Below are 27,650 nucleotides of genomic sequence, written 5' to 3' on the forward strand. Positions count from 1 at the left end.
TCCTACATGTGGCCCGCCCACTGCTATCGTGATTGTGTTTATTGGAATGTTATTTTGTTACTGTGTTTATACTTTTTCTTCTATGTAATTTTGATTATGTTGATTAAGTTGCTTGTTGTTTATGTTTTGGTTTTATTTTGCTGTAACGTGTTGTCCGGGCTTGGCCCCATGTAAGCCATTCCGAGTCCCCATTGGGGAGATGCTGGTGGGGTATAAATAAATATTATTATTTGTCAGGTTTTACAATGTATTGTAATGTAATATAGCTGAGTCATGCACTGCTAATAGGCTTCTATTGGAAATGCTGAGTCATGCATTAACTGTATATAGGGAATCATTTGGGGAATGTGTTCTGGCCTGGTCCAGGTGATTGTGAATGATGCAATCCTGGGTCTGAGTTAAGTTAATGAGTCGGGAACCAATCAGTGATTGCTATGTGTAATTGTATAGAATTGTATATAAGGAAGTCATGTAGAGTGTATACTCTCTCCTTGTGCTGTGATGCTGTTCGTCGAAGGCTCTATGTAATGGATTAAAAGAACCAGTCTGCTAAAACAAGATATAACTGTGTGCTGTGGTAAGTTTGTAATGTCATCTAGACTGGGGGGAAAACAATAGTAAAACTGACAATGGCCGGGCATGTGCTCAAGTGTCTGTAAAAGAGTTCCAGAGTGACTGCAGTTTGTGAGAGAAGTTGGCTGAAAATACTGTGCAGGAAGAAGCTACTGGAAAGCGCTGAAGTTGTGCAACTGATCTGCTGCTGAATTGTGAAATTAATCTCAACATTATTATTATTATTATTATTATTATTATTATTATTATTACTCCACTTTCCTCTTGGGGACAATTCTGGGACAGAGAGGTGTACCACATTCTAGCAGGTCTTTGGTGATTACTTCTGTCATTTCCATGGAATTTTTAAACATAATCTTGTTTGCATATTTCTATTTTGAACACCAAAAATTGGTCTCTGTACTTGGAAATGTGTACACTTTGTGGCAATAGAATTATTTCTCCATTACAGCACCGGGACTGTGGCGCAGCTGTCTGAGTGTCAGCTGCATTAAGATCTCTTCTAACCACAAGGTCATGAGTTTGAAGCAAGCCTGGGTCAGAGTGAGCTTCCGATTAATTGTGTAGCTTGTTGTTGACCTTTGCAACCCGAAAGACAGTTGCATCTGTCAAGTAGGAAAATTAGGTACCACCTATGTGTGGGGAGGCTAATTTAACAAAATTTACAAGGCCATAAAAAAGACTCCACAAAGCACTCCAGCAAAAGCATGAGGGGAATGCGAAAGTACTTCGTCAGTGTCGCAGATGGACGATCAAAGCTGAAAGCGGCAGCTCCCCTGGCAGCCAGAAAAGTTAAATAGCTTCTGACTGTTTGTCTATATCTGTTGTGTGTCTTTGACATTGAATGTTTGCCATATATGTGTACATTGTAATCTGCCCTGAGTCCTGTGGGGTGAGAAGGGCGGAATATAAATACTGTAAATAATAAATAAAAAAATAAAGGTATTATATGTGAGATGGGCTTCTTGTTCAGCACTTGCAAAAGAAATAGTTCTTCAGTTTTCATTCAGATATTTAAAAAGGGATCAAGTCTACACTTGCTGTCTTGATTTTTAGGCTTGTTTCTGGGGTCCTTTGGGTGCTGATTCAGAAAATTGCATTGGATATACTGCATCAGTTGTAGTTTCTTAGATATGGTTATTGTGGTTTTCTTTAGGTGAGCAGATAAAGACTGGTAGATGGCAAATATTCTGTATCTCAAAATCTAGAGCCGATAGGGGAAAAATAGTGCCATTTTTTGGAATCAGCAGGTCAAATACACCCAGAAACAGGGCAAACATTTGAGGCACCAAAATGTGCATTGACTAGTGTTCTGCACTGTACAAGAATGCCACTCAGGTTCCAGTTTCAGAAAAGGTGAACACTCCTTTATGAAGTCTATGTTGTCTTCCTTCACATGAAAGCAGAAGGCATTGTTGCACTGCGGTCATGTTTACTATAGCCAACTTTAATCGTAGGTCAGCACATGATTTTTACCTGGCCTGCTGGGAAGCGGAGGGAAAGCTCCTGGGTGGTGGATGGGGATGAACTGGGAGTTGCTCGCTTGGTTGGGAGACTGAGTCACTGGTGTTTTCCTGGCTTCAGACACTGGAGTCTTCCTCAGCTCTGTCTGGGATTTGACCTAGGAAGGCAAGCCATTCAAAGTATTAATACTTGGACACAGCATATTATTCGAGAACACAGAAATGCTGGATCCTCCAACAACCACCAAGCCATTGAAATCCACAAGAACGTGGACAATTTCAACAGAAAGAAGGAAACCATGAAAATGAACAAAATCTGGCTACCAGTATTAAAAAACTCTTAAAATTACAACAGCACAACAACAGAAAGTAAACAATCAGACACATCTAATCACCTCTCAACAAAAGATTGCTCCAGGCACTGCCAGGCAATCAAATGCTAATCAAGGTGGTCAGTTGAAACATTCACACCTAGCTCCAGCAGACAAGAGTCGTTTGTCTCACCCTGGTCATTCCACAGATATATAAACCCTTTTTCCTAGTTCCAGCAGACCTCACTACCTCTGAGGATGCTTGCCATAGATCCAGGCGAAACGTCAGGAGAAATGCCTCTAGAACATGGCCATATAGCCCGAAAAAACCTACAAAAACCCAGTGATTCCGGCCACGAAAGCCTTTGACAATATATTAATGCTAAGTTTATTGCTTAGCATACTTTACCACAGCTTCCTAATATGACAAGTTTGACGGCAAGTTGTATCCCATATCTTTACTATTAAGAGCTACCTCATCAGTAACAGAGGGACAGAACTTGGAAACTTCCATTATTAGAACAATTTACACATTTTTGAAAATTGTATAAAATATTGGGGAGAATATATTGCAAAGACTATATAACAATTTATTGTGTATATACATCATTTGAACCTTCCATTCTAATCACTGCCCCCTACATTTGTTGTTTTGAATAAATTAATCCTAGGAATTTAATCTTGCTTCATTTTCTGATCCTTTCCAACCATCACAGCAATAATAATAGGATCCATTGTCTAGAACAGGGGTCCTCAAACTTTTTAAACAGAGGGCCAGATCACAATCTCTCAAACTATTGGAGGGCTAGATTATAATTTGAGAAAAAAATGAATTAATTCGTATGCAAATAATATCTTATTTGTAGTGCAAAAAACATTTAAAAACAATAAAATAATTAAAATGAAGAACAATTTTAACAAATATAAACTTATTAGTATTTCAGTGGGAAGTGTGAGCCTGCTTTTGGCTGATGAGATAGGATTGTTGTTGTTGTTGTTGTTGTTGTTGTTGTTGTTGTTGTGTGCTTTCAGGTCGTTTAAGACTTAGGTTGACTCTGAGTGAGGGCAGGGTTGTATCCGGCCCCTGGGCCTTAGTTTGAGGACCCCTGGTCTAGAAGAATAGTTTGATGATTACGGAAGACAGATATCTACAAATGGCTGGCCAATACTACAAAATTCTCAACATTTTGCTCTGCAGATATTTTGGATTTTTACTACCAGAATCCCTGGGCATGGGTAATCCACAAGCTGAAGTCAAATCATGTCTGCAGCAGAATTGAGAACTGGAGCAGTGGGCAGAGATACATTTAAAATGATTAAAATAAGCTTTAAAAATCATGTGTTCTAGCATTGTATTGTCGAAGGCTTTCATGGCTGGAATCACTCAGTTCTTGTGGGTTTTTTCGGGCTATATGGCCATGTTCTAGAAGTGTTCTAGCATTTCTTACTATTTCTTACTATTGGCTATTTTTGATATCTAAAGGGCTGCATGATTTCCATCTCTATTTTAAAACTGAATAATCCTGAGATGCACATTCCTTTGGTATCATTGGTATTCATGCCAAGTTTTCAGAGAGTGTGTAGTGATAATCCTTAGGCAACCCAAGGTTCAAAGTGGCAGAATACATCAAAATTAAAGGATAGATCTCCGTCTGAAGCTTTTGGAAGTCTGTACAGGGTGGCAATGGCTCTGTCAACAAAACCTCTGGAGAAAATGGATATGCCAGTATAGGTGGAGAACCCCCCATCCCAGATGTTTGACATCAGCTCTCACAAGCCTCATCCAACATGGCTAAAAGGGATAATGTGGTTGGTGAGGGAAAGCGTTCTCGTATGTGATCTAGGGAAAAGCTAGTGTTCCCCAGTATTAGGTTCTTGTAGGTTTTTTCGGGCTATAGGGCCATGTTCTAGAGGCATTTCTCCTGACGTTTCGCCTGCATCTATGGCAAGCATCCTCACTACCTCTGAGGATGCTTGCCATAGATGCAGGCGAAACGTCAGGAGAAATGCCTCTAGAACATGGCCCTATAGCCTGAAAAAACCTACAAGAACCTAGTGATTCCAGCCATGAAAGCCTTTGACAATACATTCCCCAGTATTATTTCAGTTGCCCTCCCTCTTCTACATCAATTCTTGATTCAGGGCTTCTCTCTGCTTCCTCTCCCTCCTTCGTTCAGAAGGCAGCAGCCCACTCTTATTTTTTTAATTTTATTTATAAATTTATCATACAAAATGTATAAGCATACATTCTTCCCTCTTTTTACAACATCTTAGACAGAAGAGTACGTCATATTATATACCAGGGGTCCTCAAACTAAGGCCCGGGGCCCGGATATGGCCCTCCAAGGTCATTTACCCGGCCCTCACTTAGGGTCATCCTAAGTCTGAAATTAGTTTTGGTAATATCTTCATTTTAACTAATGCTGTCAGCCCACTCTTTAAAAGAAATCCTGCTCAAAGAGTTCAGAGACTCTGGAGAATAAATAACTACATGGGACTATCTAGCAAATCTCTGGAAACGACGCTTGCAGTTTCCTCTTAGAAGGGAAGATCTGGCACTCAGTGGCTCAAGATGGTACTGCATATCACAGATTTTAATTAAACTACCTAAAATGGTGAGGACCACTTTTCTAGAGTGAGGCAGTGCATTATAAGTAAATTGCTTATGATCAACATTGTTCAATGCAGTTCTTTGTGGATCTCTCTTTATCTCAGTCCAACGGGCAGCAGCCAGGATGTTAACCGGGGCTCCTTACAGAGAGATGTCAACTCTCCTGTTCAAGGAGCTCCACTGGCTGCCGTTTATTTTCCGAGCCCAATTTAAGGTGTAGGTGCTTACCTACAAAGCCCTGAACGGTTTGGGACCACCCTACCTGCGTGACCGCATCTCCGTCTACGAACCCACGCGCTCACTTCATTCATCTGGAGAGGCCCTGCTCGTGATCCCGCCCGCGTCGCAAGCGCGCTTGGTGGGGACTCGAGACAGGGCCTTCTCTGTGGTGGCCCCCCGACTCTGGAACGCCCTCCCAAGAGATCTTAGACAGGCCCCTACACTGGCAGTCTTCAGAAAGAACTTGAAGACCTGGCTTTTTCCGATGTGCCTTCTCAGATTAGGAACCTCCAATACCAAGTCCTAGAAGCACTTTAGTAGAACTAAGATTACTGCACACTGCACACTGCACTTACTTATAATCCTACATACTTCCTGCCACATCAGCACTTTTAATTTTGTACCCATTACTATGGCCCGGCCCAGTTTTATAGTGTCTCGATGTATTGTTTATTGTTTGTTGTTTATTCTGCTTAACTGTTTTTAATTTGCTTTAGGTATTGTATTGTTGTATTGTGTTTTGAGGCCTTGGCCTATGTAAGCCGCATCGAGTCCTTCGGGAGATGCTAACGGGGTACAAATAAAGTTATAATAATAATACTGACCTTTGCAGGCGCAATTATTGAGGTCAAGGGAGAGGGCCTTCTCGGTGGTGGCCCTCTCCCTCCATCGAGACTTTGGAACTCATTTCCCAAAGACATCAGGCATGCCCCATCTCTGGCAGTCTTTAGGAGCCTGAAAACATGGCTGTTCCAGTGGGCCTTCCCAGAATAAGGAAAATTCCCAGCAATATGTCCTCAGAATGCACTTTACTACTGGTTTAGGATTGACTGCACTTCCTCATCTCTCCTTTAAAACCCTATACCAGATATATCCTACTTTGTTCATGCCTAGCGTTTATTTTTTAATTTTTAAACTATTACATTTGGCCCAGCCAAACAGAGGATGCCCCCAGAATACCTTATTGAGCATGCACGACAGCAAGAAATGAGAAAAGGAGAACGCAAATAAGCTTGTCTCACCAGCTTATTTATTAACAAAGTAAAGATCAATCTTTAAAAAAGGGGAAGCTTGTGAAAAAAACAGTCATTCCCTGGATGAATTTTGAAAGGATGTTGATAGGTCTCTAAAATGCTGAAAACACTTATTTTTTATGCAAAGTGTACCTGACCCAGTTTTATTTTATATGTGTACAGGCAGCCTCCAAGTTACAAACAAGATAGGTTCTATGGGTTTGTTCTGAAGTTAAATTTGTCTGCAAGTCAGAACAGGTACATTTTAAGTGTAATTCCAGACAAAAATATACATACTTTAGCTTTGGACAGCTTGTTTTGCTGTCTGTGCCCCTGTTCAGAACATTTCACGTCACTTTCTGTTCCTGTGAGAAATGCATTTTGAAAAAAATTGACTTGTTGTGGAAACAAGGATTGGTGATAAAGCTTCAACTGGGCCACCTTTTCCCCATGAGAACTATTTCAGGAGTGTATTTCCCTTCCGAGGGCTAGATTTTTCTCACTTCCTGTTGTTGTTCGTTCGTTCAGTCGTTTCTGACTCTCTGTGACTTCATGGAGCAGTCCACGCCAGAGCTCCCTGTCGGTCGTCACCACCCCCAGCTCCTTCAAGGTCATTCCAGTCACTTCAAGGATACCATCCATCCATCTTGCCCTTGTTTGGCCCCTCTTTCTTTTTCCTTCCATTTTCCCCAGCATAATTGTCTTCTCTAAACTTTCCTTTCTTCTCATGATGTGGCCAAAGTACTTCATCTTGGCCTCTACTATCCTTCCCTCCAATGAGCAGTCAGGCTTTATTTCTTGAAGTATGGACTGGTTGGATCTTCTCGCTGTCCAAGGCACTCTCAGCACTTTCCTCCAACACCATAGTTCAAAAGCATCTATCTTTCTTTGCTCAGCCTTCCCTATGGTCAACTTCCTGTTGTCTCACCCCAATTCTTAACTATGAGTCATTTAGAAGGCTGATGTTTGTAATTCGTGGACTGCCTGTATATTGTTAGTTTTGAAAAAATTAGTTGCTGAAATATATTGAACCGCTCATCCTTTTTGTAGTGCATGAATTTAGTCCTATTCTTTTTGCCCGTTAAAAAGTGATCCCCAGAAGCATATCTATTTTGTAAAAAAAAGTATACTTAGTTTCCCATTGAAATCAGCTTGCCCAAGTCTTGCAAAACAAAGTATAAAAAATATATATAGACAGTATACTCCATTTTAATAACACACTGACCTACTTGTAATCTCCATACAGTTCACAAACTAACTAAGAAGTCAGTTCTTGTGGGTTTTTTCAGGCTATATGGCCATGTTCTGGAGGCATTTCTCCTGACGTTTCGCCTGCATCTATGGCAGGCATCCTCAGAGGTGAGGTCACCTCTGAGGATGCCTGCCATAGATGAAGGCAAAACGTCAGGAGAAATGCCTCTAGAATATGGCCATATAGCCCGAAAAAACCCACAAGAACTGAGTGATTCCGGCCATGAAAGCCTTCGACAGTACATTAACTAAGAAGTATTTGTGAGCTCCAGCCCTGCAAGTCAATTCACAAAGCAAGACAATCATGGCCCATATAAACATCCCACCAATGGCTAGAACCTGATCAAATTCACCACCCTGCTTGGAGATAATTAATTGCTGCTTCATATGAGCTGTCATGGGACTATTTACAAGCCTGCTTAATTTCCATGTGTCTACTTCTATCCCCATTTGAACAAGCTTCAATAGCCCAGTTTGGTGCTGAGGAGGGAGGGATATAGGTAAATTAATGACTAAGATGAAGGGTTAGAAGGCATGATCATCAAGTTTGCAGATGACACCAAATTGGGAGGGATAACCAATACTCCAGAGGACAGGAGCAGGATTCAAAATGATCTTCACTTTATTTCTTAGTCGCTCTCCACCAATGTGCTCCGAGCGACTTACAATTTAAAATAGCATTTACACAATATAAAAACATTCCACATAAATCTTGACAGGTTAGAGAGATGGGCCAAAACTCACAAAATGAAGTTCAACAGGGACAAATGCAGGATACTCCACTTTGGCAGGAAAAATGAAATGCAAAGATACAGAATGGGGGACAATGCCTGGCTCGAGAGCAGTACGTGTGAAAAAGATCTTGGAGTCCTCGTGGACAACAAGTTAAACATGAGCCAACAATGTAATGTGGCGGCAAAAAAAGCCAATGGGATTTTGGCCTGCATCAATAGGAGCAAAGTGTCTAGATCTAGGGAAGTCATGCTACCCCTCTATTCCGCTTTGGTTAGACCACACCTGGAATATTGTGTCCAATTCTGGGCACCACAATTGAAGAGAGATATTGACAAGCTGGAATGTGTCCAGAGGAGGGCGACTAAAATGATCAAGGGTCTGGAGAACAAGCCCTATGAGGAGCGGCTTAAGGAGCTGGGCATGTTTAGCCTAAAGAAGAGAAGGCTGTGAGAGACATGATTTATTTATTTTTGTCGTGTCAGGAGTGACTCCTGGTGTGAGAGAATTGGCTGTCTGCAAGGACGTTGCCCAGGGGATGCCTGGATGATTTGATGTTTTTATCATCCTTGTGGGAGGCTTCTCTCATGTCCCCGCATGAGGAGCTGGAGCTAATAGAGGGAGCTCATCCGCCTCTCCCGGGATTTGAACCTGCGACCTGTCGGTCTTCAGTCCTGCCGGCACCCACTGTGCCACCGGGGGCTCCTATCATTATTCTATCATTATAGGTAATAGGTAAGCACATTTACATTGAAGGAGGTTAGAATAATGGTTGAATCAGAGTTGGGCTGTCTTATCTTAAATTACAGTTTTGTGTAAATACTCAAAAACATTTAACCTACTGACGATTACCAGTAGCAGCTACATTTCTCACCCTTGGCTTATACTCGAGTAAATACGTTTTTTCCAGTTTTTTGTGGTAAAATTAGGTCCCTCGGCTTATATTCAGGTCGGCTTATACTCACGTATATACGGATAATTTGAGCTGTTATTCAGTAATAACTGGGGATCGAAACTGGGTAAAACTAAAGAGCACCACTATGATGAAAAAACATAATTGAGTCTCCGTATCCATGGATGCTCGGTCCACAGATCCAACAGCCATCTGAAGGCAACCATAAGGCTGATGAAGCCTTCAATGAAAGTAAGTTCGACACCCCTTTTTTAGATAATGTATTACAAAGCCTTACCTGCACTGCTACATTTTGCTTCCCTGCTTCCTGCATCTTTTCCATGCCACATTTCTTGATTTCATTCTTTCTCTTGTTGTTGTTGTCCTTCTTCCCATCATTTTTATTGGCTGTTATTCCTTTGTTATAGTCTCTCCTTTCCCTACCCACTTCCTTATTGAGATAGCTTCGGCTTGGCTCTCTGTTTACTTCTCGTGGTTTAATGTTCTCTTTGAATGTCACCATTGGCTTATCTCCGGAGTCACAGCTGTTGCTCAGGTTTCGACCTGTCGACAACACTGATTTAAGTCCTGGGCTTCCATCCACAAACTGTGGTTCTGACGCTTCGTGCAAAACATGACTCTGTTTGGCTTCACTATGTTCCTCAAGCAGCAATTCTGGGATCTCTGTCAAAAATAGGAGCTTCCCAATCTCGTTTTCACACTGGATGAGCCTTTATGAGAAAGACAAAAAGGAAATCATCTCATATTACTGATCAAATTATCAGGATCAATCAAAACCAGAAAGGAACATTCAGCTATTATTTAATGCAACCATACTATGCTTTATAGCTTTAAAATCAAATGATACATCAATGAAAATAAACCAGTCCTAGTCCTGAGTCTCACATTCCTAAAAAAAATAACACAAAGAGAAAAATGAAGCAGGGTGGGGACAAGATACAGGGAAATCAAACATGTAGGTCTGTGGTGGTCAGTGGGTTGTTGTATTTTTTTTCGGGCTATATGGCCATGTTCTAGAGGCATTCTCTTCTGACATTTCGCCTGCATCTATGGCAAGCATCCTCAGAGGTAGTGAGGTCTGTTGGAACTAGGAAAATGGGTATATATATCTGTGGAATGACCAGGGTGAGACAAAGAACTCTTGTCTGCTGGAGCTAGGTGTAATTGTTTCAACTGAGCACCTTGATTAGCATTTGATGGCCTTGCAGTGCCTGGGGCAATCTTTTGTTGAGAGGTGATTAGATGTCCCTGATTGTTTCCTCTCTGTTGTTTTGCTGTTGTAATTTTAGAGTTTTTTTTTAAATATTGGTAGCCAGATTTTGTTCATTTTCATGGTTTTTTACTCCTTTCTGTTGAAATTGTTCACATGCTTGTGTATTTCAATGGCTTCTCTGTGTAGTCTGACATGGTGGTTGTTGGAGTGCTCCAGCATTTCTGTGTTCTCAAATATTATGCTGTGTCCAGTTTGGTTCATCAGGTGCTCTGCTATGGCTGACTTCTCTGGTTGAAGTAGTCTGCAGTGCCTTTCATGTTCCTTGATTCGTGTTTGGGTAATGCTGCGTTTGGTGGTCCCTATGTAGACTTGTCCACAGCTGCATGGTATACGGTAGACTCCTGCAGAAGTGAGAGGATCCCTCTTGTCCTTTGCTGAATGTAGCATTTGTTGGATAGTTTGTATGTTGTGTTTCCTCATCAGCTTCCCCTTTGCGGTCAGTGGTTCCCTTGATGTATGGCAAGAACACTTTTCCTCTGGGTGGATCTTTGTCTTTACTCTCGTGGCTTGTTCTCAGTCTTGCAGCTCTTCTGATGTCTGAGGTGGAGTATCCACTGGCCTATAGAGCCCAGTTTAGGTGGCTTAGTTCATCTTGGAGGAGATGGGGTTCGCAGATTCTTTTTGCACGGTCTGCCAAGGCTTTAATTGTGCTTCTTTTTTTACTAGGGTGATGGTTGGAGTTTTTATGAAGATATCTATCTGTGAGTGTGGATTTTCTGTAAACAGTGTGACCCAACTGTTGATCTGGTTTGGGGATGACTAGGACATCTAGAAAAGGCAGTCTTCCTTCATTTTCTTTTTCCATGGTGAACTGGATGTTTGGGTGGATGCTGTTAAGATGGTCCAGGAACCTGTTTAGTTCTTCTTCTCTGTGGCTCCAAATGTTGAAAGTGTCATCCACATATCTGAACCATATAGTGGACTTTTTTTGTTGCTGTTTCCAGGGCTTGTTTTTCAAAGTGTTCCATGTAGAAATTAGCTATGACTGGGCTGAGAGGGCTCCCCATAGCTACTCCATCTTTCTGTGGTGGTCATTTCTGTGGATCTGAAAGTGAGGCCAAGCCAGAGATGACCACAGTGGAAACAATTTTTACCAAGAAAGGAGCACAGGCCACACTTCGCAGGTAGTAACTCTGTTTATTCATGTCTGCTTCCTTCACATACTTGAAAATGTTCAAATTAAGTTGCTGATACTAGCTTAAAAGAACCAATGTAAAGTATAGCCCTACTAAATCAATCAATACTGCCTTAAATGTTGAAAAAGCTGCCCACATCCTTTTAAAATCGTATTACTTTATTATAGAAATTTTAGTGATTGCCTAGTATAACTAGTACTCTCTCACATACTGACTTATACAGTGTTATATATAGCATTTAATCGCTTATCATAACATTTAGCATTGACCATGTTGCCCATACTGTACTCCATTTGATTTCCATGTTAAAAACAAAATATAAAATGTGTGTACACATTGAAGGTTTACCATATAGGCACAGTCTTCCTTTTGGACTAAACCAGAGAAATGTGCTGCCATGAACGATAATCTGAGCAAATGTTTTGTCAATTTGGTTTCCATCAGATTATAAATATATGTCACATCTGTGACAAATAAAAATGCTGCCTAACATATTTTATCACATTACTGCATAGAAGCTTTCCATTAAATGTCTCTAAAAATGTTCAACACCTGCTCAACACTGAATGACAAAAGGAAATATCATATGGAGAAGGGTAACGCATGAAACCAGCAGTCGTGCATATACCTGGGCTGGTTGTCGGCAATCCATTTGCCAGTGAAGATCAGGCGCTGTTGCCGTATACGTCGATGTTGCCCTTCTTTGTCCCCAGTAATTCCCTGATGGCCTTTGGAGAAATCTAAGTTCCTACACATTGAAATAAACAGAGACAGAGAGCTAAACAGAGATTGAGCTATAAATTAGACATATACATGAGGCAGTAGAAGTTCATACAGTTAATCTTTGTAAAAGCCTTTTTAGTATGTTTTTATATATACAAAATTAGAAAGCTATTTTAAGATGATTTTCCTGTAGTATTCTATATAAATAAAAATGTAATGTTCATTTGTGGGATTAACATAACTCAAAAACCACTGGACGAATTGACACCAAATTTGGACACAATATACCTACTAACCCAAGGACTGACCATCACTAAAAAAAATTGGGAGTTGTAGTTGCTGCGATTTATAATTAACCTACAATCAAAGAGCATTCTGAACTCCACCCATGATGGAATGGAACCAAACGTGGAACACAGAATTCCCACGACCAACAGAAAATTCTGGAAGGGTTTAGTAGGCATTGACCTTGAATTTGGGAGTTGTAGTACACATACATCCAGAGAGCACTGTGGACTCAAACAATGATGGATCTGGACCAAACTTGGCACGAATATTCCATATGTCCAACTAGGAACACAGATGGAACTTGGGGGAAATAGACCATGACGTTTGGGAGTTGTAGTTACTGGGATTTATAGTTCACCTACAATCAAAGAGCATTCTGAAACTCACGAACAATAGAATTGGGGCAAACTTCCCACACAGAACCTCTATGTCCAATACTTAACGCCATCCGGTCCAACTCCCTTCACCAGGGCAAGAAAACGTAATCAAATACTGTTTACCCACAAGCATAAAGAAATTACATATTAGAAACCAACACTTTCTCGTTACTTAGTTTTCCAGATCATCAGACTGGGCCAAAGCAACGCATGGCAGGGGAGAGCTAGTACACAGATAAATGTCCATACAATATACTAGCGGTACCTGCCACGCATTGCTGTGGCCAACCTTCCCTCTTTCACTCCTTCCTTCACTCCCTCTTTCCTTCCTTCCCGTCTTTTCTTCTCTTCTTTCTTCCTTCTCTATTACCTTCCTTCCCACTTTTTATTTCTCTTCTGCTCTCTTTTCTTCCTTCTCTCTTTCCTTCTTTCCTTTCCTCCCTCTTTCTCTACATCTTCCCCCCTTCCTTCGCTCCCTCTTTCCTTCCTTCTTTCCCTTTTTTCTTTCCTTCTCTCCTTCCTTCCTTCTCTAACTTTCCTTCCTTCCCCCTTTTTCTTTTCCTTCCTTCCTTTCTTTCCTTTCTTCCTTCTCTACCTCTTTCCTTCCTTTTCTTTTTGCCTCTATGCTTCCCTCTCCCTTTCCTTCTTTCTTTCCTTCCCTCCCTCTTTCTTTGTTTGTTTCTTTGTTTGTTTCTTTCTTTCTTTTCTCCCCTTCCCTCCTCTTTCTTCCTTTTTTCTGTATTGTCATTTAGCTTTTGGGGGCTTTTTAAGTCCCTTCTACTGTGTTTTTCTGTGTTTCTATGAGTGAATGACATACATTGGGTTGTTAGGTGTATCGTGTCCAAATTTGGTGTCAATTCCCCCAGTGGTTTTCGAGTTCTGTTAATCCCACAAACGAACATTACATTTTTATTTATATAGATTTGTATAGGAACAAAATACAAAACCATGTGCCTACTTTCAAACTATAAGCCAACTGGGGTATGGACTGTTCCTTACATTCATGTACACAGACAAAAAAAAACTATAGACTAAAACAATAGCACTGCAAGGAGCTTCCATTCCAATTTCCATGTAATTATGCTGCGAACAGTAGTGGAAGATAACATCCTGTCCTTGGGTTCTACCGAAGGACAGCCCAGGAGTGAGCCTCTGACTTCTCAAGGAGTCTGGAAAGTTTTGCATATATTCAAAAAAAGGATGTGTTTGGCATTGCACAACTGAACACAGAACAAGGTAGAGTGTCCGTAATTTCAGAGGCAAAGTACTATCTGAAAAAGCCTCCCCCACAAAAAAAAAACCTAAAAAAAGAGACTCCAAATGGCTCACAATAAAACTAATACGATACAATGTAAAACATAAAAATGTACAAACATTAACATAGAATTAAGCTAATAAAACAAAAATGTTGCCTAAGATATTTATCACATTACTGCATAGCAGCTTTCTTTTAAATATCTCTAAAATTTATATTTAAAAATATTAAAGTAGATATGAGGCTGAGAATATCTATGATTCTATAATTCAAACTACGATCATAAAAGTTTTAAGAGGAATGATAAAGAAAAAGAAAGTAACACAACAGAAGTATTGAAGGAGATGGCAAGACATAGTCTTTGTGATGACATCATTCAAAATCATCATGGACTAAATTAGTTGTTGAAACCAATAATCACTCACCTGAAGGAAGGTCTCAAAGCTAGGAATCCCTGCAACTCAAACTCCTCTGGAAGAGGTGTGGCTAGCAGGCAATCAAAGAAAGAGATGAATAACTGTGTAAGACTGGATTAATCAACAAATCTAATTCACTACCAAATGGGGATCTAATCAGAATTAAGCAATTTCTAATTCTATTAATTTATATCCCAGAATTATGCATATTGACAACTTATATCAATGGAACACATAGATTAAGATTTATGTCATAAATATAAGTTACATAAATGGATTTTAATGAAAAACAGCATAAAATATCATCTCAGTATAAAACTAAAATGGCAATGCACTTCTGCCAGTGATAATCTTCATTCACACACATCTTCCAAACGGGTAAGAAAGGAGTCTTACCATTAGGGCAGGAAAGGTCTTCCTCTTGGGGCTGGAAACTGTTCAGAAGAGAAATCAGCCAAGGCCAAATGCTGCAAGGCAATAAGAACTTTTACGTCTATGCAATAGTTTGCCAGACTATGTACCTGAACATCCTCCATTCTCTGTCTAAGTAATCTTCCAATTCCTCTTTCAAAACTATATATTAGCAATATGAGTGTTTGAAAAAGAGAGTATAGGACCCATGGTGCTGCACATCATTTCTTCTCAATAGAGTTTCTGTTTCCTTTTGTGCTTCAATTCATTGTGTGTTCCCAATGTTATATTTTGATAATTGAAATATTTAATTCTATTAAAGTATGTATATTTTGCCGTTTTTAATTATGTATTTTGAGAGCCATGAGCTGCTTTGAATCACAGAATCATAGAGCTGGAATAGACTGCATGGGCCACCTAGTGCAACCCCTGCCATGCAGGAAAAGCACAATCAAAGCACCCTGACAGATGGCCATCCAGCCTCTGTTTAAAGCCTCTAAGGAAGGAGCTTCCACCAGACTCTGAGGCAGAGAGTTCCACTGCTGAACAGCTCTTACAATCAGGAAGTTCTTCCTAATGTTGAGGTGGAATCTCCTTTCCTCTAATTTGCACTCATTGCTCTGGTTCTTAGACTCTAGGGCAGGAGAAAACAAGCCTGCTCCCTCTTCCTTTTGTCATTAAGTGTGCCTTCCCAGAATAAGGAAAACTCTAAGTAATATGCCCTCAAAATGCACTTTAGCACTGATTTAGGACTGACTGCGTTCCCTCATCTCTCTTTGAAAACCCTATACCAGTTATATCCTACCTTGTTCATGCCCAGCATTTTTTTTCATTTTATTTTTTAAATTTCAAACTATTACATTTGGCCTGGCCATAGGTTTTTAAATGCTCGTGTGTTACTATTTATTGTTTATTTTTGTTAATGTGATTTATATTAATTGTATTGTATTGATTATTTTTGTTATTGCTTTTGTTTACTGATGTACTGCGGGCTTGGACTCATGTAAGCCGCACCGAGTCCCTTGGGGGAGATGGTAGCGGGATATAAATAAAGTTTTATTAATTATTATTATTATTATTATTATTATTATTACTCTTTCACAAATTAAAACATGGCTATTAGAGAATCATAGAAATCCTAGAGTTGGAAGAAACCTCATGGGCCATCCAGTCCAACCCCCTGCCAAGAAGCAGGAATATTACATTCAAGTCACCCCTGTCAGATGGCCATCCAGCCTCTGTTTAAAAGCTTCCAAAGAAGGAGCCTCCACCACACTCCAGGGCAGAGAGTTCAACTGCTGAACAGCTCTCACAGTCAGGAAGTTCTTCCTCATGTTCAGATGGAATCTCCTCTCTTGTAGTTTGAAGCCATTGTTCTGCGTCCTAGTCTCCAAGGAAGCAGAAAATAAGCTTGCTCCCTCCTCCCTGTGGCTTCCTCTCACATATTTATACATGGCTATCATATCTCCTCTCAGCCTTCTCTTCTTCAGGCTAAACATGCCCAGCTCCTTAAGCCGCTCCTCATAGGGCTTGTTCTCCAGACTCTTGATCATTTTAGTTGCCCTCCTCTGGACACATTCCAGCTTGTCAATATCTCTCTTGAATTGTGGTGCCCAGAATTGGACACAATATTCCAGGTGTGGTCTAACCAAAGCGGAATAGAGGGGTAGCATGACTTCCCTAGATCTAGACACTATGCTCCTATTGATGCAGGCCAAAATCCCATTGGCTTTTTTGCTGCCACATCACATTGTTGGCTCATGTCTCCTCTCAACCTTCTCTTCTGCAGGCTAAACAAACCCAGTCCTAGAAGGAAATAGCGCAGCAGTAACAACAACAACAGTGCACTTATTATAGACTTATAGTAGCAGTCTACTACTACTTCTTGTTTCACCTAGGCTTTCTTTTGTACCAATATCTGCAGTGAGAATGACACATAGATGAATACTGTCTTTCTTTCTTTCTGAACTGAGGCAGCTAATTACATTCCCCAGAAAATCAGCCATGTCACTGTAGATAAATATAGGGTAGCCCAGAAGGAAGTCCAGGGGAATCCCTGGGAATTCTCAGCTCTGTCCAGTCATTTAGATTGTCAATGGTTTGGATATGCAGCATTTCATTTCCTGTTTGTTTGTTTTAATTAAAAGTAATTGGCATGTCTAGATCCTTTGTGGCAAAAGATCTCTTCCAGATGACAGAGGGTCCAGACTAAATGCAAAAAAAACACCATGGCAGCAACGTTCTTTTCCAATTTATACCACAACTATCATCCTTCTCTATTCTGCCCAAAAAAAGGGAAGGAAGAGAAGTACTGCATTGTTTTATGGATCTTATAACTGTGGGTGAAACAATTAAAAATGTGCTGCCTGCTATTTTGTTTCTATGTGTAAGAAGGGAAGTATAGGAACAACATCTGTTGACATCCTTATTTGACTCATAACAGGCAAGCGACATACTAAAAATTTATTAAAGGTGTTCCAATGTTGTCTAGAATCACATAAAGAACAGATTCTAACTCAAAATCTATTGCATAGACCACTGAAGTCATGAAGACTGTTGATGTAGGCAAATAACTTTATTACATTGTTCAGAAAGAAAGGGATTAGGTCAGCAGGCTGGAAGAATGCCTGCTATGAATTCCTGATACAGAAAACCATCATTTTTAAAGCTAGTTTGTGATAATTACATTAATGAGAAAGAAACCGATGTGGTACATGTGAAGAAAAGTGTTGCAAGATAGGTAAGTAGAAGGAACACTGCTTTTCAAGGCTGAATGGCATAGAAACCCAGCCTGAGGCAGACTCCTAAAGAGTTGGCAGCAATTTCTGCCAGACCATATGGCTTTAGGTCATGTAGCATCCTGAAACAGGAAGTGTCTTATTGATAGTAATCTCTATCTGCAAGTTGATAGTGTTCACACTGTTCAACAGCACTGAAAGCCATTTCAATTCTCAAATTAAGAGAAAATCTGGCTTTAGAAATTTACTTCTACATGTTGTAAAAGTCCAGATGAGAAGAACCTGTAGCAGTAGCTAATTTTTTGCACATTTTAATAGTCCATGGGTTAAATATTGACAAAAGTTCTACTGGACAGCCTAGAGATGCTGGAGAGGACATTTCGATAGGGTTGAGGCAGAGCATATAGTTGTGCTGGTTGGCTTAAAGATTCCTACAGAGATGTCCTCTCGGGTAAAAGAATAGTGAGTTTTTATCTCGCCCGAGTTTTTAATTAGTTTTTCTTTCAATCATTACATGTAGCCCGCCCATTGTCACTGTGTTTGTGCTTATTATAATGTTATATTGTTATGCATTCACATGTTTTATGTAAATATGATGTTGTTGTTTATTGTTTGCGTTTTAGGTTTGCGTTTTCGGTTTTACTCTGTTGTAATTTGTGGTTTGGGCTGGGCCTCATGTAAGCCGCTCCGAGCCCCCATCAGGGAGATGGTGGCGGAGTATAAATAAATTTATTATTATTATATTATTATTTTCAATTCCCACCCATGTGGACAGTGGAGCAATTGAAATGAGAACCACTCCTTCTGAAATACACAATAGCTCTGAATTATGGGGCTGCTCTTCCATTGAAACTCCCAGGGCATTTACCAATTTTTGCTAATGGCAGGGTAAAACCAGGGCCACTTCTACAGCAGCCATATAATGTAGATTCAAACTGCATTATATGGCAATGTAGATGGGGCCCACGTTAACTGGTTTTGCTCTGTATTACAACAGAAGTCCCCGGACAATGTCTGGATGTCCAAGAGCAACTTTGATTTTATACTTTGTTATGGGATTTGTTGTAATTTGATGTATGTTTGTAAGGCATTGAACGTTGCCACTATTTCTGTCTAAACCACTTTAAGTCCCCCCCAGGGGTGAGAAAAGCTGTATATAAATACAGTAAATAAATAAATAAAAATAATACTGAACAGTAATGCATATTCAAAAAAGAGGGGCATGTTTTCAAAATCATTACAGATTCTAGCTGATCACAGGACAATTGTGAAATTTGTGTCCAAAAGGTACCAAATTAAAAAAAACGTGGCAGCAGATTATTGGCCAGGAATAGCTTATGTACAGATCAAAATTATCAAAATGTATTGAGTATTGGCCTTGGAAAAATACATTTTATAGCAAAAGAATGCATATGCTCATCACATATTTTGATCCCTGTAAAATGTTTTCTGACGGATTTGGTACCTTCTGGAAGCAGATGCCACAGTTATAGAGAGCTGCAAAGTACAAGAGCACCAAACATTAGGAAATAAGCTCCCATTTTCATTTATACAGAAAATCACATGCCTCAGAACTTGTAGTCAGTAGCTAAAGGACTAATTCCATGGTATTCCCTTTAACATTTTATTTATCTTGACGACAAGAAAAAACACAACACTCTTTTTGCCAAGGGCTTTGGATGAACCTCTCATGCTGGTAAAGCCACACATAATTTTGGAACAAGTTATAATCTAGTCACCAAAGCCCAGTTTTAACTTCTAGCCATGAACCACACTAGTGCTTCAGTAAGCACAAGAAAAAGTAGAACACATAGAACTTAATTCTTATATTTTTTTATGTTTAACTGCAACCCAACTTTTGCACTTTCTTTTTTTCACCTTGATTAGAAGGCTCCTCAGCTCCTCCTCGCTTTCAGCCATCAAAGTTGTATCATCTGCATATCTAAGATTGTTAATGTTTCTTCCAGCAATTTTAACCCCAGCCTTGCATTTCTCAAGCCCCGCACATCGCATGATGTGTTCTGCATACAAGTTGAATAGGCTGGGTGAGAGTATACAACCCTGCCGTACGCCTTTCCCAATGGAAACCCATTAGGCATTTATTTTTGGTGAATTGTGCTTCACCACAATATAAAAGGCTTTAAAGCAGTGTTTCTCAAACTCTGCTTCTCCGGGTGATTTGGATTTTAGCTCACACAAATCCTATCATCTGGTAAACTGGCTGGGATTTCTGGGAGCTGAAGTCCAAAACACCTGGAGGAGCACAATTTGAGAAACACTGGCTTAAAGTATGCTGATCTTAGAATGTAAACCGCCTTCTAAACTGAAGGTACACACATTGTCCCAACCTTCTTGAAAAAGAGAAGGTCTGGAGAACAAATTTCAAGAAAGAGGCAAAGCAGAAGAGCTAATTATTTCAGTTGGGGATCAAGTGATAAACCACATTTAAATCCCAGAACTGCACCAGTCACTCATCTTTCAGAGAGATTCTAGTGGGGATATCCTGCTATGCCCCCAAAACATCAATTCAGTACCGAACAGTGAGAAAACACAAGACAGTGTGTATCATTTTCTGATCTGAGAGCAGCAGACTGGAAGCAACGAGAGACGAGGGTGGCCACACCAATGGCATGACTTTTGTCGTGGGTCTAACTTTAAAATAGGAAGAGCAGTTTTGATGGGCCCACCCCCACCCCCCACAATACTACATCCATGATATGCTACCAACATTCCATGGCAAGGTAGAGAAATGCTTTAACTAAAGCAGGCAAATCTTGTTTTTCACTATCAAATTGTAGCAGAACAGCTCATCTGCAAGGTAGCTACAAATATAATTGCTATTTACCTAGCATTTTGAAAAATACAATGCGATTCATGCTGATTCAGTAATCATTGCAAAATTGGAATTATAATACTGGGGTGCAGATAAGCAAAAGTGGTTTGCCACTTCCATAACTTTTATAGCACGATTTGAATGTGAACAAGATACTTCCTATGCATTGTACTGTATTAACGTTCATTCTGATGTCCGATGTTTACCACAAATAGAGAAGCATCCCGAGCTCTGAAGATCACCTGGGAAGGAATCCTACTGGAGCATTGCAGCACACCCAAATACCTGGGGGTCACTCTGGACCGTGCTCTGACCTACAAGAAGCACTGCCTGAACATCAAGCAAAAAGTGGGTGCTAGAAACAATATCATACGAAAGCTGACTGGCACAACCTGGGGATCACAACCAGATACAGTGAAGACATCTGCCCTTGCGCTGTGCTACTCTGCTGTTGAGTATGCATGCCCAGTGTGGAACACATCTCACCACACTAAAAAGGTACAGTGGATGTGGCTCTTAATGAGACATGCCGCAGTATTACAGGGTGTCTGCGCCCTACACCACTGGAGAAATTACACTACTTAGCCGGTATTGCACCACCTGACATCCACCGGGAAGTAGCAGCCAATAGTGAAAGGACCAAGGCAGAGACATCTCCAGTTCATCCCTTGTTTGGGTATCAGCCAGCACGTCAACGACTTAAATCCAGACATAGTTTTCTAAGATCTACAGAGACACTCGCTGAAACACCTCAGCAAGCGAGAGTCCAAAAGTGGCAGGCTCAAACCCAGAACCTCAACCAATGGCTGATACCAAATGAGAAACTCCCCCCTGGGCACACAGAGGACTGGGCGACTTGGAAGGAGCTGAACAGACTGCGTTCTGGCACCACAAGATGCAGAGCCAACCTTCAGAAATGGGGCTACAAAGTGGAATCCTCGACATGCGAGTGCGGAGAGGAGCAAACCACTGACCACTTGCTACAATGCAACTTGAGCCCTGCCACATCCACGATGGAGGACCTTCTTGCGGCAACACCAGAAGCATTCCAAGTGGCCAGATACTGGTCAAAGGACATTTAATCAACTACCAAACTCACACATTTTGTATTTTCTCTGCTTGTTTGCTTTGTTCTGTTAGAAATGTAATATAATTGACTGGCTGCCCTGACACGAGAAATAAATAAAAAAACCCACAAATTCTTAATTAGTAACTATATAAATTCAAGCAACTGATAAATAAGACAAAAATATGAAAATGCAAGACTCACTATTGTCTTTCATCAACAACAGTCTCCTGAAATACGCTGGGTCTAAGTTTAAGCCAATCCATTGAGACTTTGAGTGCAGGAAGGGGATACGAACCCCAAGACTCTTCCTGGTAATCATTCTGGAGTGGACACTTGCACAAGATTCCAAGAAAAGTCACTAGGAAAAACAGAAATATTACAGACTTTTATGAAGATCAGCTATTCTGAAATTTGGATATGAGAAAGAAGATGTTGGCAGCAGATGGCAAAGGTAAATAGCATCATATCTTCACTTATAAAACAAAAGGTTATTAGCCCTATCTAGTGTGTAGAAATCAAATTAAATGATGGGAGCATGGCTATCTGTATCGGCCTCATTCCTAATTCTCATCTTTCCATATGTTGGAAAGGGAAAGTTTACACTGAGTTTACTCTACTAATGTTCTCAATTAATTGTTTTCAGCAGCCTTCTGGTTACAAATGTTCTCTTCTCAATATGTGAAAGGGACTAAAGCAGTGCTTCTCAACCTGGGGATTGGGACCGCTGGGGGGGGGGGGTCACAAGGGGGTGTCAGAAGGGTCGCTGAAAACCATCATATAACATAGTATTTTCTGTTGGTCATGGAGGTTCTGTATGGGAAGCTTGGCCCAATTATATCGTTGGTAGGGGTCAGAATGCTCTTTGACTGTAGGTGAACTATAAATCCCAGCAACAACGACTCCCAAATGTTGAGGTCTTTTCCCCCCCAAACTCCACCAGTGTTCACAATTGGGCATATTGAGTACTCGAGCCAAGTTTGATCCAGACCTATTACTGTCTGAGTCCACAGTGCTTTCTGGATGTAGGTAAACTACAACTCCAAAACTCAAGGCCAATGCCCACCAGACCCTTCCAGTATTTTCTGTTGGTCATGGGAGTTCTGTGTGCCAAGTTTGGTTCAATTCCATCACTGGTGGAGTTCAGAATGCTCTTTTATTGTAGGTGAATTATAAATCCCAACCACTACAACTCTCAAATGACAAAATCAATCTGCCCCCTCCAACCCCACCAGAATTCAAATTTGGGCGCATTGGGTATTTGTGCCAAATTTGGCCCACTGAATCAAAATACATCCTGCATATTGGATATTTACATTACAATTCATAACAGTAGCAAAATAACAGTTATGAAGTAACAACAAAAATAATTTTATGGTTGGGGGTCACCACAACATGAGAAACTGGATTAAGGGATCGCAGCATAGGAAGGTTGAGAAACAATCGACTAAAGGACAGTAAAAGAGGGCTTGCTGTCCATGGGCTAGAACAGGGTGAGCAGACTTCAGGTTGTGATAGGAATGCACTAACCAACACTGGCTGTGTTGGTTAGGGCTCCTGGGGCTTGCAAGCCAACATCTAAAGTACTATATGATTTCTACCTTCATTTTAAAGTATATAATCCAAGCCTTTCCCACTTCATAACAGTACTAACAAACCCATGAGGAAGGGGCAGAGACTGGATTTTTTTTTTATTATTCACGCCACTATGAGAGGATGATCTCAGCAATAGTTAACATTTTCTTGGAGCAAGTTCTAGAAACAATAGAAAGCATTCTAGGTACAACTAATGTACAACTTCTTCCTCTTTCTCATGCAATGCTGAATATTTGAGCTGGAAAATTCTGTCGCTGTCAGTGCTGTCTCTTCATTCAAATTGGTTGAGAGAGCAGTCATCCTTCTTTTGCAGCATTCAAGAAATTTGCTAGGAGTCAACCTACAATATTTTGCCTACTACTGGTCTAGAATCTCATCTCACTGTTCAGCAAACCTAGCTATAAAGCCTGCAGCAGTTTCCATACTTACTGAAGAGTGCCAGCAACTGTGTCCAGCAGAGCTGTTCATCCTGACTGTAACTGTGCTGCTCAGTCTCATTGCTGAAGTCTCGTAAATGGTGTAGCTGAAATAGGTTGATGACGGTAATGTGGACGAGTTGCTGAGAATTAAAGGTTTTTTGGAACAGCAGCCTCTGCAATTAAAAAATAAATAAAAATGTACTGCAATTATATGTGTTTGGAACTTGGGGACTGCCTGTAGTAGTATTTGTGCGAGCTTCATTTTTAAAAATACAGAACCCTCTTTCCTATTTGGGTTTTTATGCTTTATGCTTCATTTAATATTTATTAGTTACATTTATTACATTGCCTTTATACACAATATTAGTGCGCAAGCAAAAAGGTATATTTTTGTGCAAGCAAAGATAGCCAGATTCCAAAAGGAATTAACAAGAGCAAATCAGATTGAAACAGCACTAGTAACAAAATTTCAACTCCCATCAGGTTTAATAAAATTTACAATAGGATACTGTTAGCAGAAGGAAATCTTAGGATGACTCTTACTGGTTTTCCCAGATAAGAAATTTTACAATGTAGGTTCCAACACAGAGAATACAGAGCAACCCTACTATCTATAGGTGATACATTCCTAAATGCACCACAGAAACAGGAAACTATGAACATTAGTGAACAAAGTTGAAATTAACTAGTATTACTAGAAGGTATCCTCCCTAGGAATTTGCTAAATGTTCCAGGTTGACTCGATGATGATGATGATGATGATAATAATAATAAACCTTTATTTATAACCCGCTACCATCTCCCGAAGGACTCAGTGCGGTGTACAAGAGGCCGAGACCCAATACATCAATAAACAACAACAACACATCAATAAATAACTCAAGCAATAGACATTGACAATGACAACACGACGCAATTAAAATCAGTTAGGGCCAGATGATGATGATGATGATGATGATGATAAACTTCATTTATAACCTCTGGTGGAGACATACTATAAAACTGTAGAATCTAGAAAATTTCTAGAGAGGAAGCATTTTGTGAGATGTGGGTAAGTGAAACTACAGATACTGGGCTCATGGGTATGGGAGTGGAACTACATTTTTCTCTATGTCACAATATTATTTCAATAAAAAGAGACGGAAGAAGGCATCTTCAATCTATATAAATAAAAATGTAATGTTCATTTGTGTGATTAATGTAACTCAAAAACCATTGGACGAATTGACACCAAATTTGTACACAATACACCTATCAGGCCAACGAATGACCATCACTCATAACAACATTGAAAAACCCAGCAGATAAGACTATAAAAGCAAAAAAAAAAATCACAACGCATGTGCAAAATCACATATATACACACATATATGCATATACACAAACACAAAACACATATACACAGAAAGGAGAAAGGAAAGAAGGAGAGAAGGAGGGAAAGGAGAGAAGGAAGGAAAGAAAGGTAGAGAAGGAAGGAGAGAAGGAAATAAAAAAGTGAAAGGAAGGAAGGAAAGAGAGGGGAGAAAGGAGAGAAGGAACAAAAGAAAGAGAGAAAGAAGGGAGGGAGGAAAGAGACAAGGAAGCGAGGAAAGAAACAGGTAGAGAAGGAAGAAAGAAGAAGGGAAAGAAAAAGAGGGAGTGAGGGAAGGAGAGAAAGAAAGAAGGAGAGAAAGAAGGAGGAAAGGTTGGCCACAGCAACTCGTGGCGGGTACAGCTAGTAGATATCAAGATGACATGGATGGTGTTGATGAACATAATAAGGATCTCCAAACGCACAGGGAACCAAATATAAATTCTCACACTAACTAATGTGAGCTCAGCAATTTGCAGAACTAACCTTGAACTGCTCCTCTAATTTCTCACGAAGAGGATTCAGTTTCTCCAAGTTCTTACTCAGAAACACATGGCCATGGAATTTTATAAATGCCTTAATAAAATCAGATACACCCCACTGAGTCTTCACCTCATCACGACTGTAATCAGAAGATAAAAATTGTATTTCAGTCTTTGTAAATACAGATAAGAAAAAGGGGAAAATATTTTCTTCACTGCTCGGGTTGCTTTACAGGAATTTATATGAACTTTTCTCATTACATGAAACAGAACAGATAGTTGTGGCTAGCAGCGCTTCCCAAGACAATTGCATTGGAGATAAAAGCAATAATAACGTTCAGCCCTTCTCAGATTAAAAGGATTGTATCATTCATAGCAAAGGCTTTAACATCAAGGCATACAACATCATAAAGAAAAAATACTGGCTAGTGCCAAAAATAGATGTGGGCTCCATGCAGCAGAAAGTGCATTGCATTAAAAATCCTTATGCATTTAAACAAATAAGAACATTTACATGGCACATACATTTGTTAAAAGACCAATAGGATTAGTGCTCATAATCTATTTTCTCCACTAAAATCATTTTCAGTAGCACTGAAATCATATAAAATTGGCTTAGGCTCAAGAAAGTTAGTCAGCCATTTTTGTGTGGATCATTTAAAGCAAAACTGATTAGAATGCAAACCCAAAGTTCTCTTATTCTGGTTACATGTCTTTATATGTAGATATATAATTAGTAAGCGACTGTGAAAGGACTATATACTGTACAAACATACACTAAGCACACTCCTAAAAATGATTGCCCAAAAATAAGTTACTGGTACATGGAAATCAACAATAATTTTCATGTCAATAGCGCATTTACAATCACAGACAAAAATGAACATTTTGATGTATGTCTAAATATAATGAGAAATCGGAGATGTGGGCGTGGGAAAGATCTGATCATTTGAGGGGCCACCAGCCCTTTAGATTTCTTGCATTCTAAAAGAAGTGAAATGTTTCTCCTAATGCTTCATTATCAGCACAAGATCTAATCTAAAATATGTTTCACCTTTTGCGTTTGGCCCTGTGCATCAAACTGAATTCCGCCCATGGGCCAAATTTGCATTAGGAGCCTATGTAAGAGGGGAAAGGAAATAAAAATCAATTACCTGCAACTCATGTTCATGTTGAGAATATATGTGTGTGTTTTGATTAAGTGTATTGTAGTTTTCAAAATTAGTGATTGTGTGCGTAGAAATGTGATGCTTTGTAATGCAATGTTCCGGAGATGTAATTCCTGTGTGGAAAGGGTTAACTGTATCATGAAGGGGGAGTCATAAATCTCAGTGCGGAAATTGCTGCGTTGCCTCGTACGTCATCACGTCACTGTGGAATATCAGGAGATGCCTGCTTCTAGATTACAACGAAAAGCCGAACCATGTAGCCGCTCGAGATGTTTTCTTGTTCTCCTTAGCTTCTAGTGTAAATATTATTTTTTAGTTTTGTGTTTAAATAAAGTAGGTTTTTAGACAAGAAGATGTGTTTCAGTGCCTTGTGTGTGCTGAGATCGTCGCCATTCCATTGACAGTTCATTCAGAAGCACTTATATAAAGAGACATATGTGTATACTGCAGCTTGGGGGGGGGGGGGGCAGAGCGGTAAGAGGGCCTCACATTGTAAATCTTACGAATGACCACACACAGCCGAGAAGGGATCTTCCTTACCTTTCCAGTGCTTTAGAAAGTGCTTTTTGTAGGTTAGTAGAAGCCGCTGGGAAAGGGAATTTCACAGCAATGCTTCTGCAGTAGTAGAAAATTGTGGTCAGGTGATCTCCTTTGGAAGATGCTAAAATGGCCAGCTGATTGTAAGGCTGACCTAAAAAAAGAATGGAAAAGAAAATAGTTTCTCAGGGAGCTCAGAAGTGGGGAATCAAGTGGTACTCAAAATGTTGCTAGATTGTAACTCCCCTCACCATTGGCAATCCTAGCTAGGGCTGAAGGCAATGCACCCCAAAAATATTGTACAATGTCACATTCCCCATGTTTGTTCTATAAGTACAATCCAGTTGTCTTGCTGTGTTTTAGTTAAAATTTATAGTTGCTTATCTATATTTTAAAAACTGGCATGTTACTTTAAATCTACTGTATTTCTTCAATCCTAAGGCACACTTTTTAATCTATACTAGCGGTCCCCTGCCACGCGTTGCTGTGGCCCA

General features: G+C 40.0%; 1 protein-coding gene across 2 annotated transcripts in view; it reads right to left on the reverse strand.

Moving 5' to 3' along the window:
* SMG7 (SMG7 nonsense mediated mRNA decay factor) overlaps positions 1 to 27,650 on the reverse strand; it is a 91,817-nt gene that overhangs the window by 24,914 nt on the left and 39,253 nt on the right. For both annotated transcript variants that reach the window (XM_060774496.2, XM_060774497.2), the window contains exons 7-15: positions 27,160 to 27,310; positions 25,455 to 25,590; positions 23,628 to 23,790; positions 21,807 to 21,963; positions 14,951 to 15,021; positions 14,564 to 14,624; positions 12,124 to 12,243; positions 9,364 to 9,796; positions 2,050 to 2,194 (exon numbers count right to left, since the gene is read on the reverse strand). In XM_060774496.2, the coding sequence (XP_060630479.1) occupies positions 2,050 to 2,194; positions 9,364 to 9,796; positions 12,124 to 12,243; positions 14,564 to 14,624; positions 14,951 to 15,021; positions 21,807 to 21,963; positions 23,628 to 23,790; positions 25,455 to 25,590; positions 27,160 to 27,310 (1,437 nt within the window). The remainder of the gene's footprint in view (positions 1 to 2,049; positions 2,195 to 9,363; positions 9,797 to 12,123; positions 12,244 to 14,563; positions 14,625 to 14,950; positions 15,022 to 21,806; positions 21,964 to 23,627; positions 23,791 to 25,454; positions 25,591 to 27,159; positions 27,311 to 27,650) is intronic.

This window comes from Anolis sagrei, chromosome 4 (genome assembly GCF_037176765.1).
Source record: "Anolis sagrei isolate rAnoSag1 chromosome 4, rAnoSag1.mat, whole genome shotgun sequence".
In the NCBI taxonomy this organism is placed as follows: Eukaryota; Metazoa; Chordata; class Lepidosauria; order Squamata; family Dactyloidae; genus Anolis; species Anolis sagrei.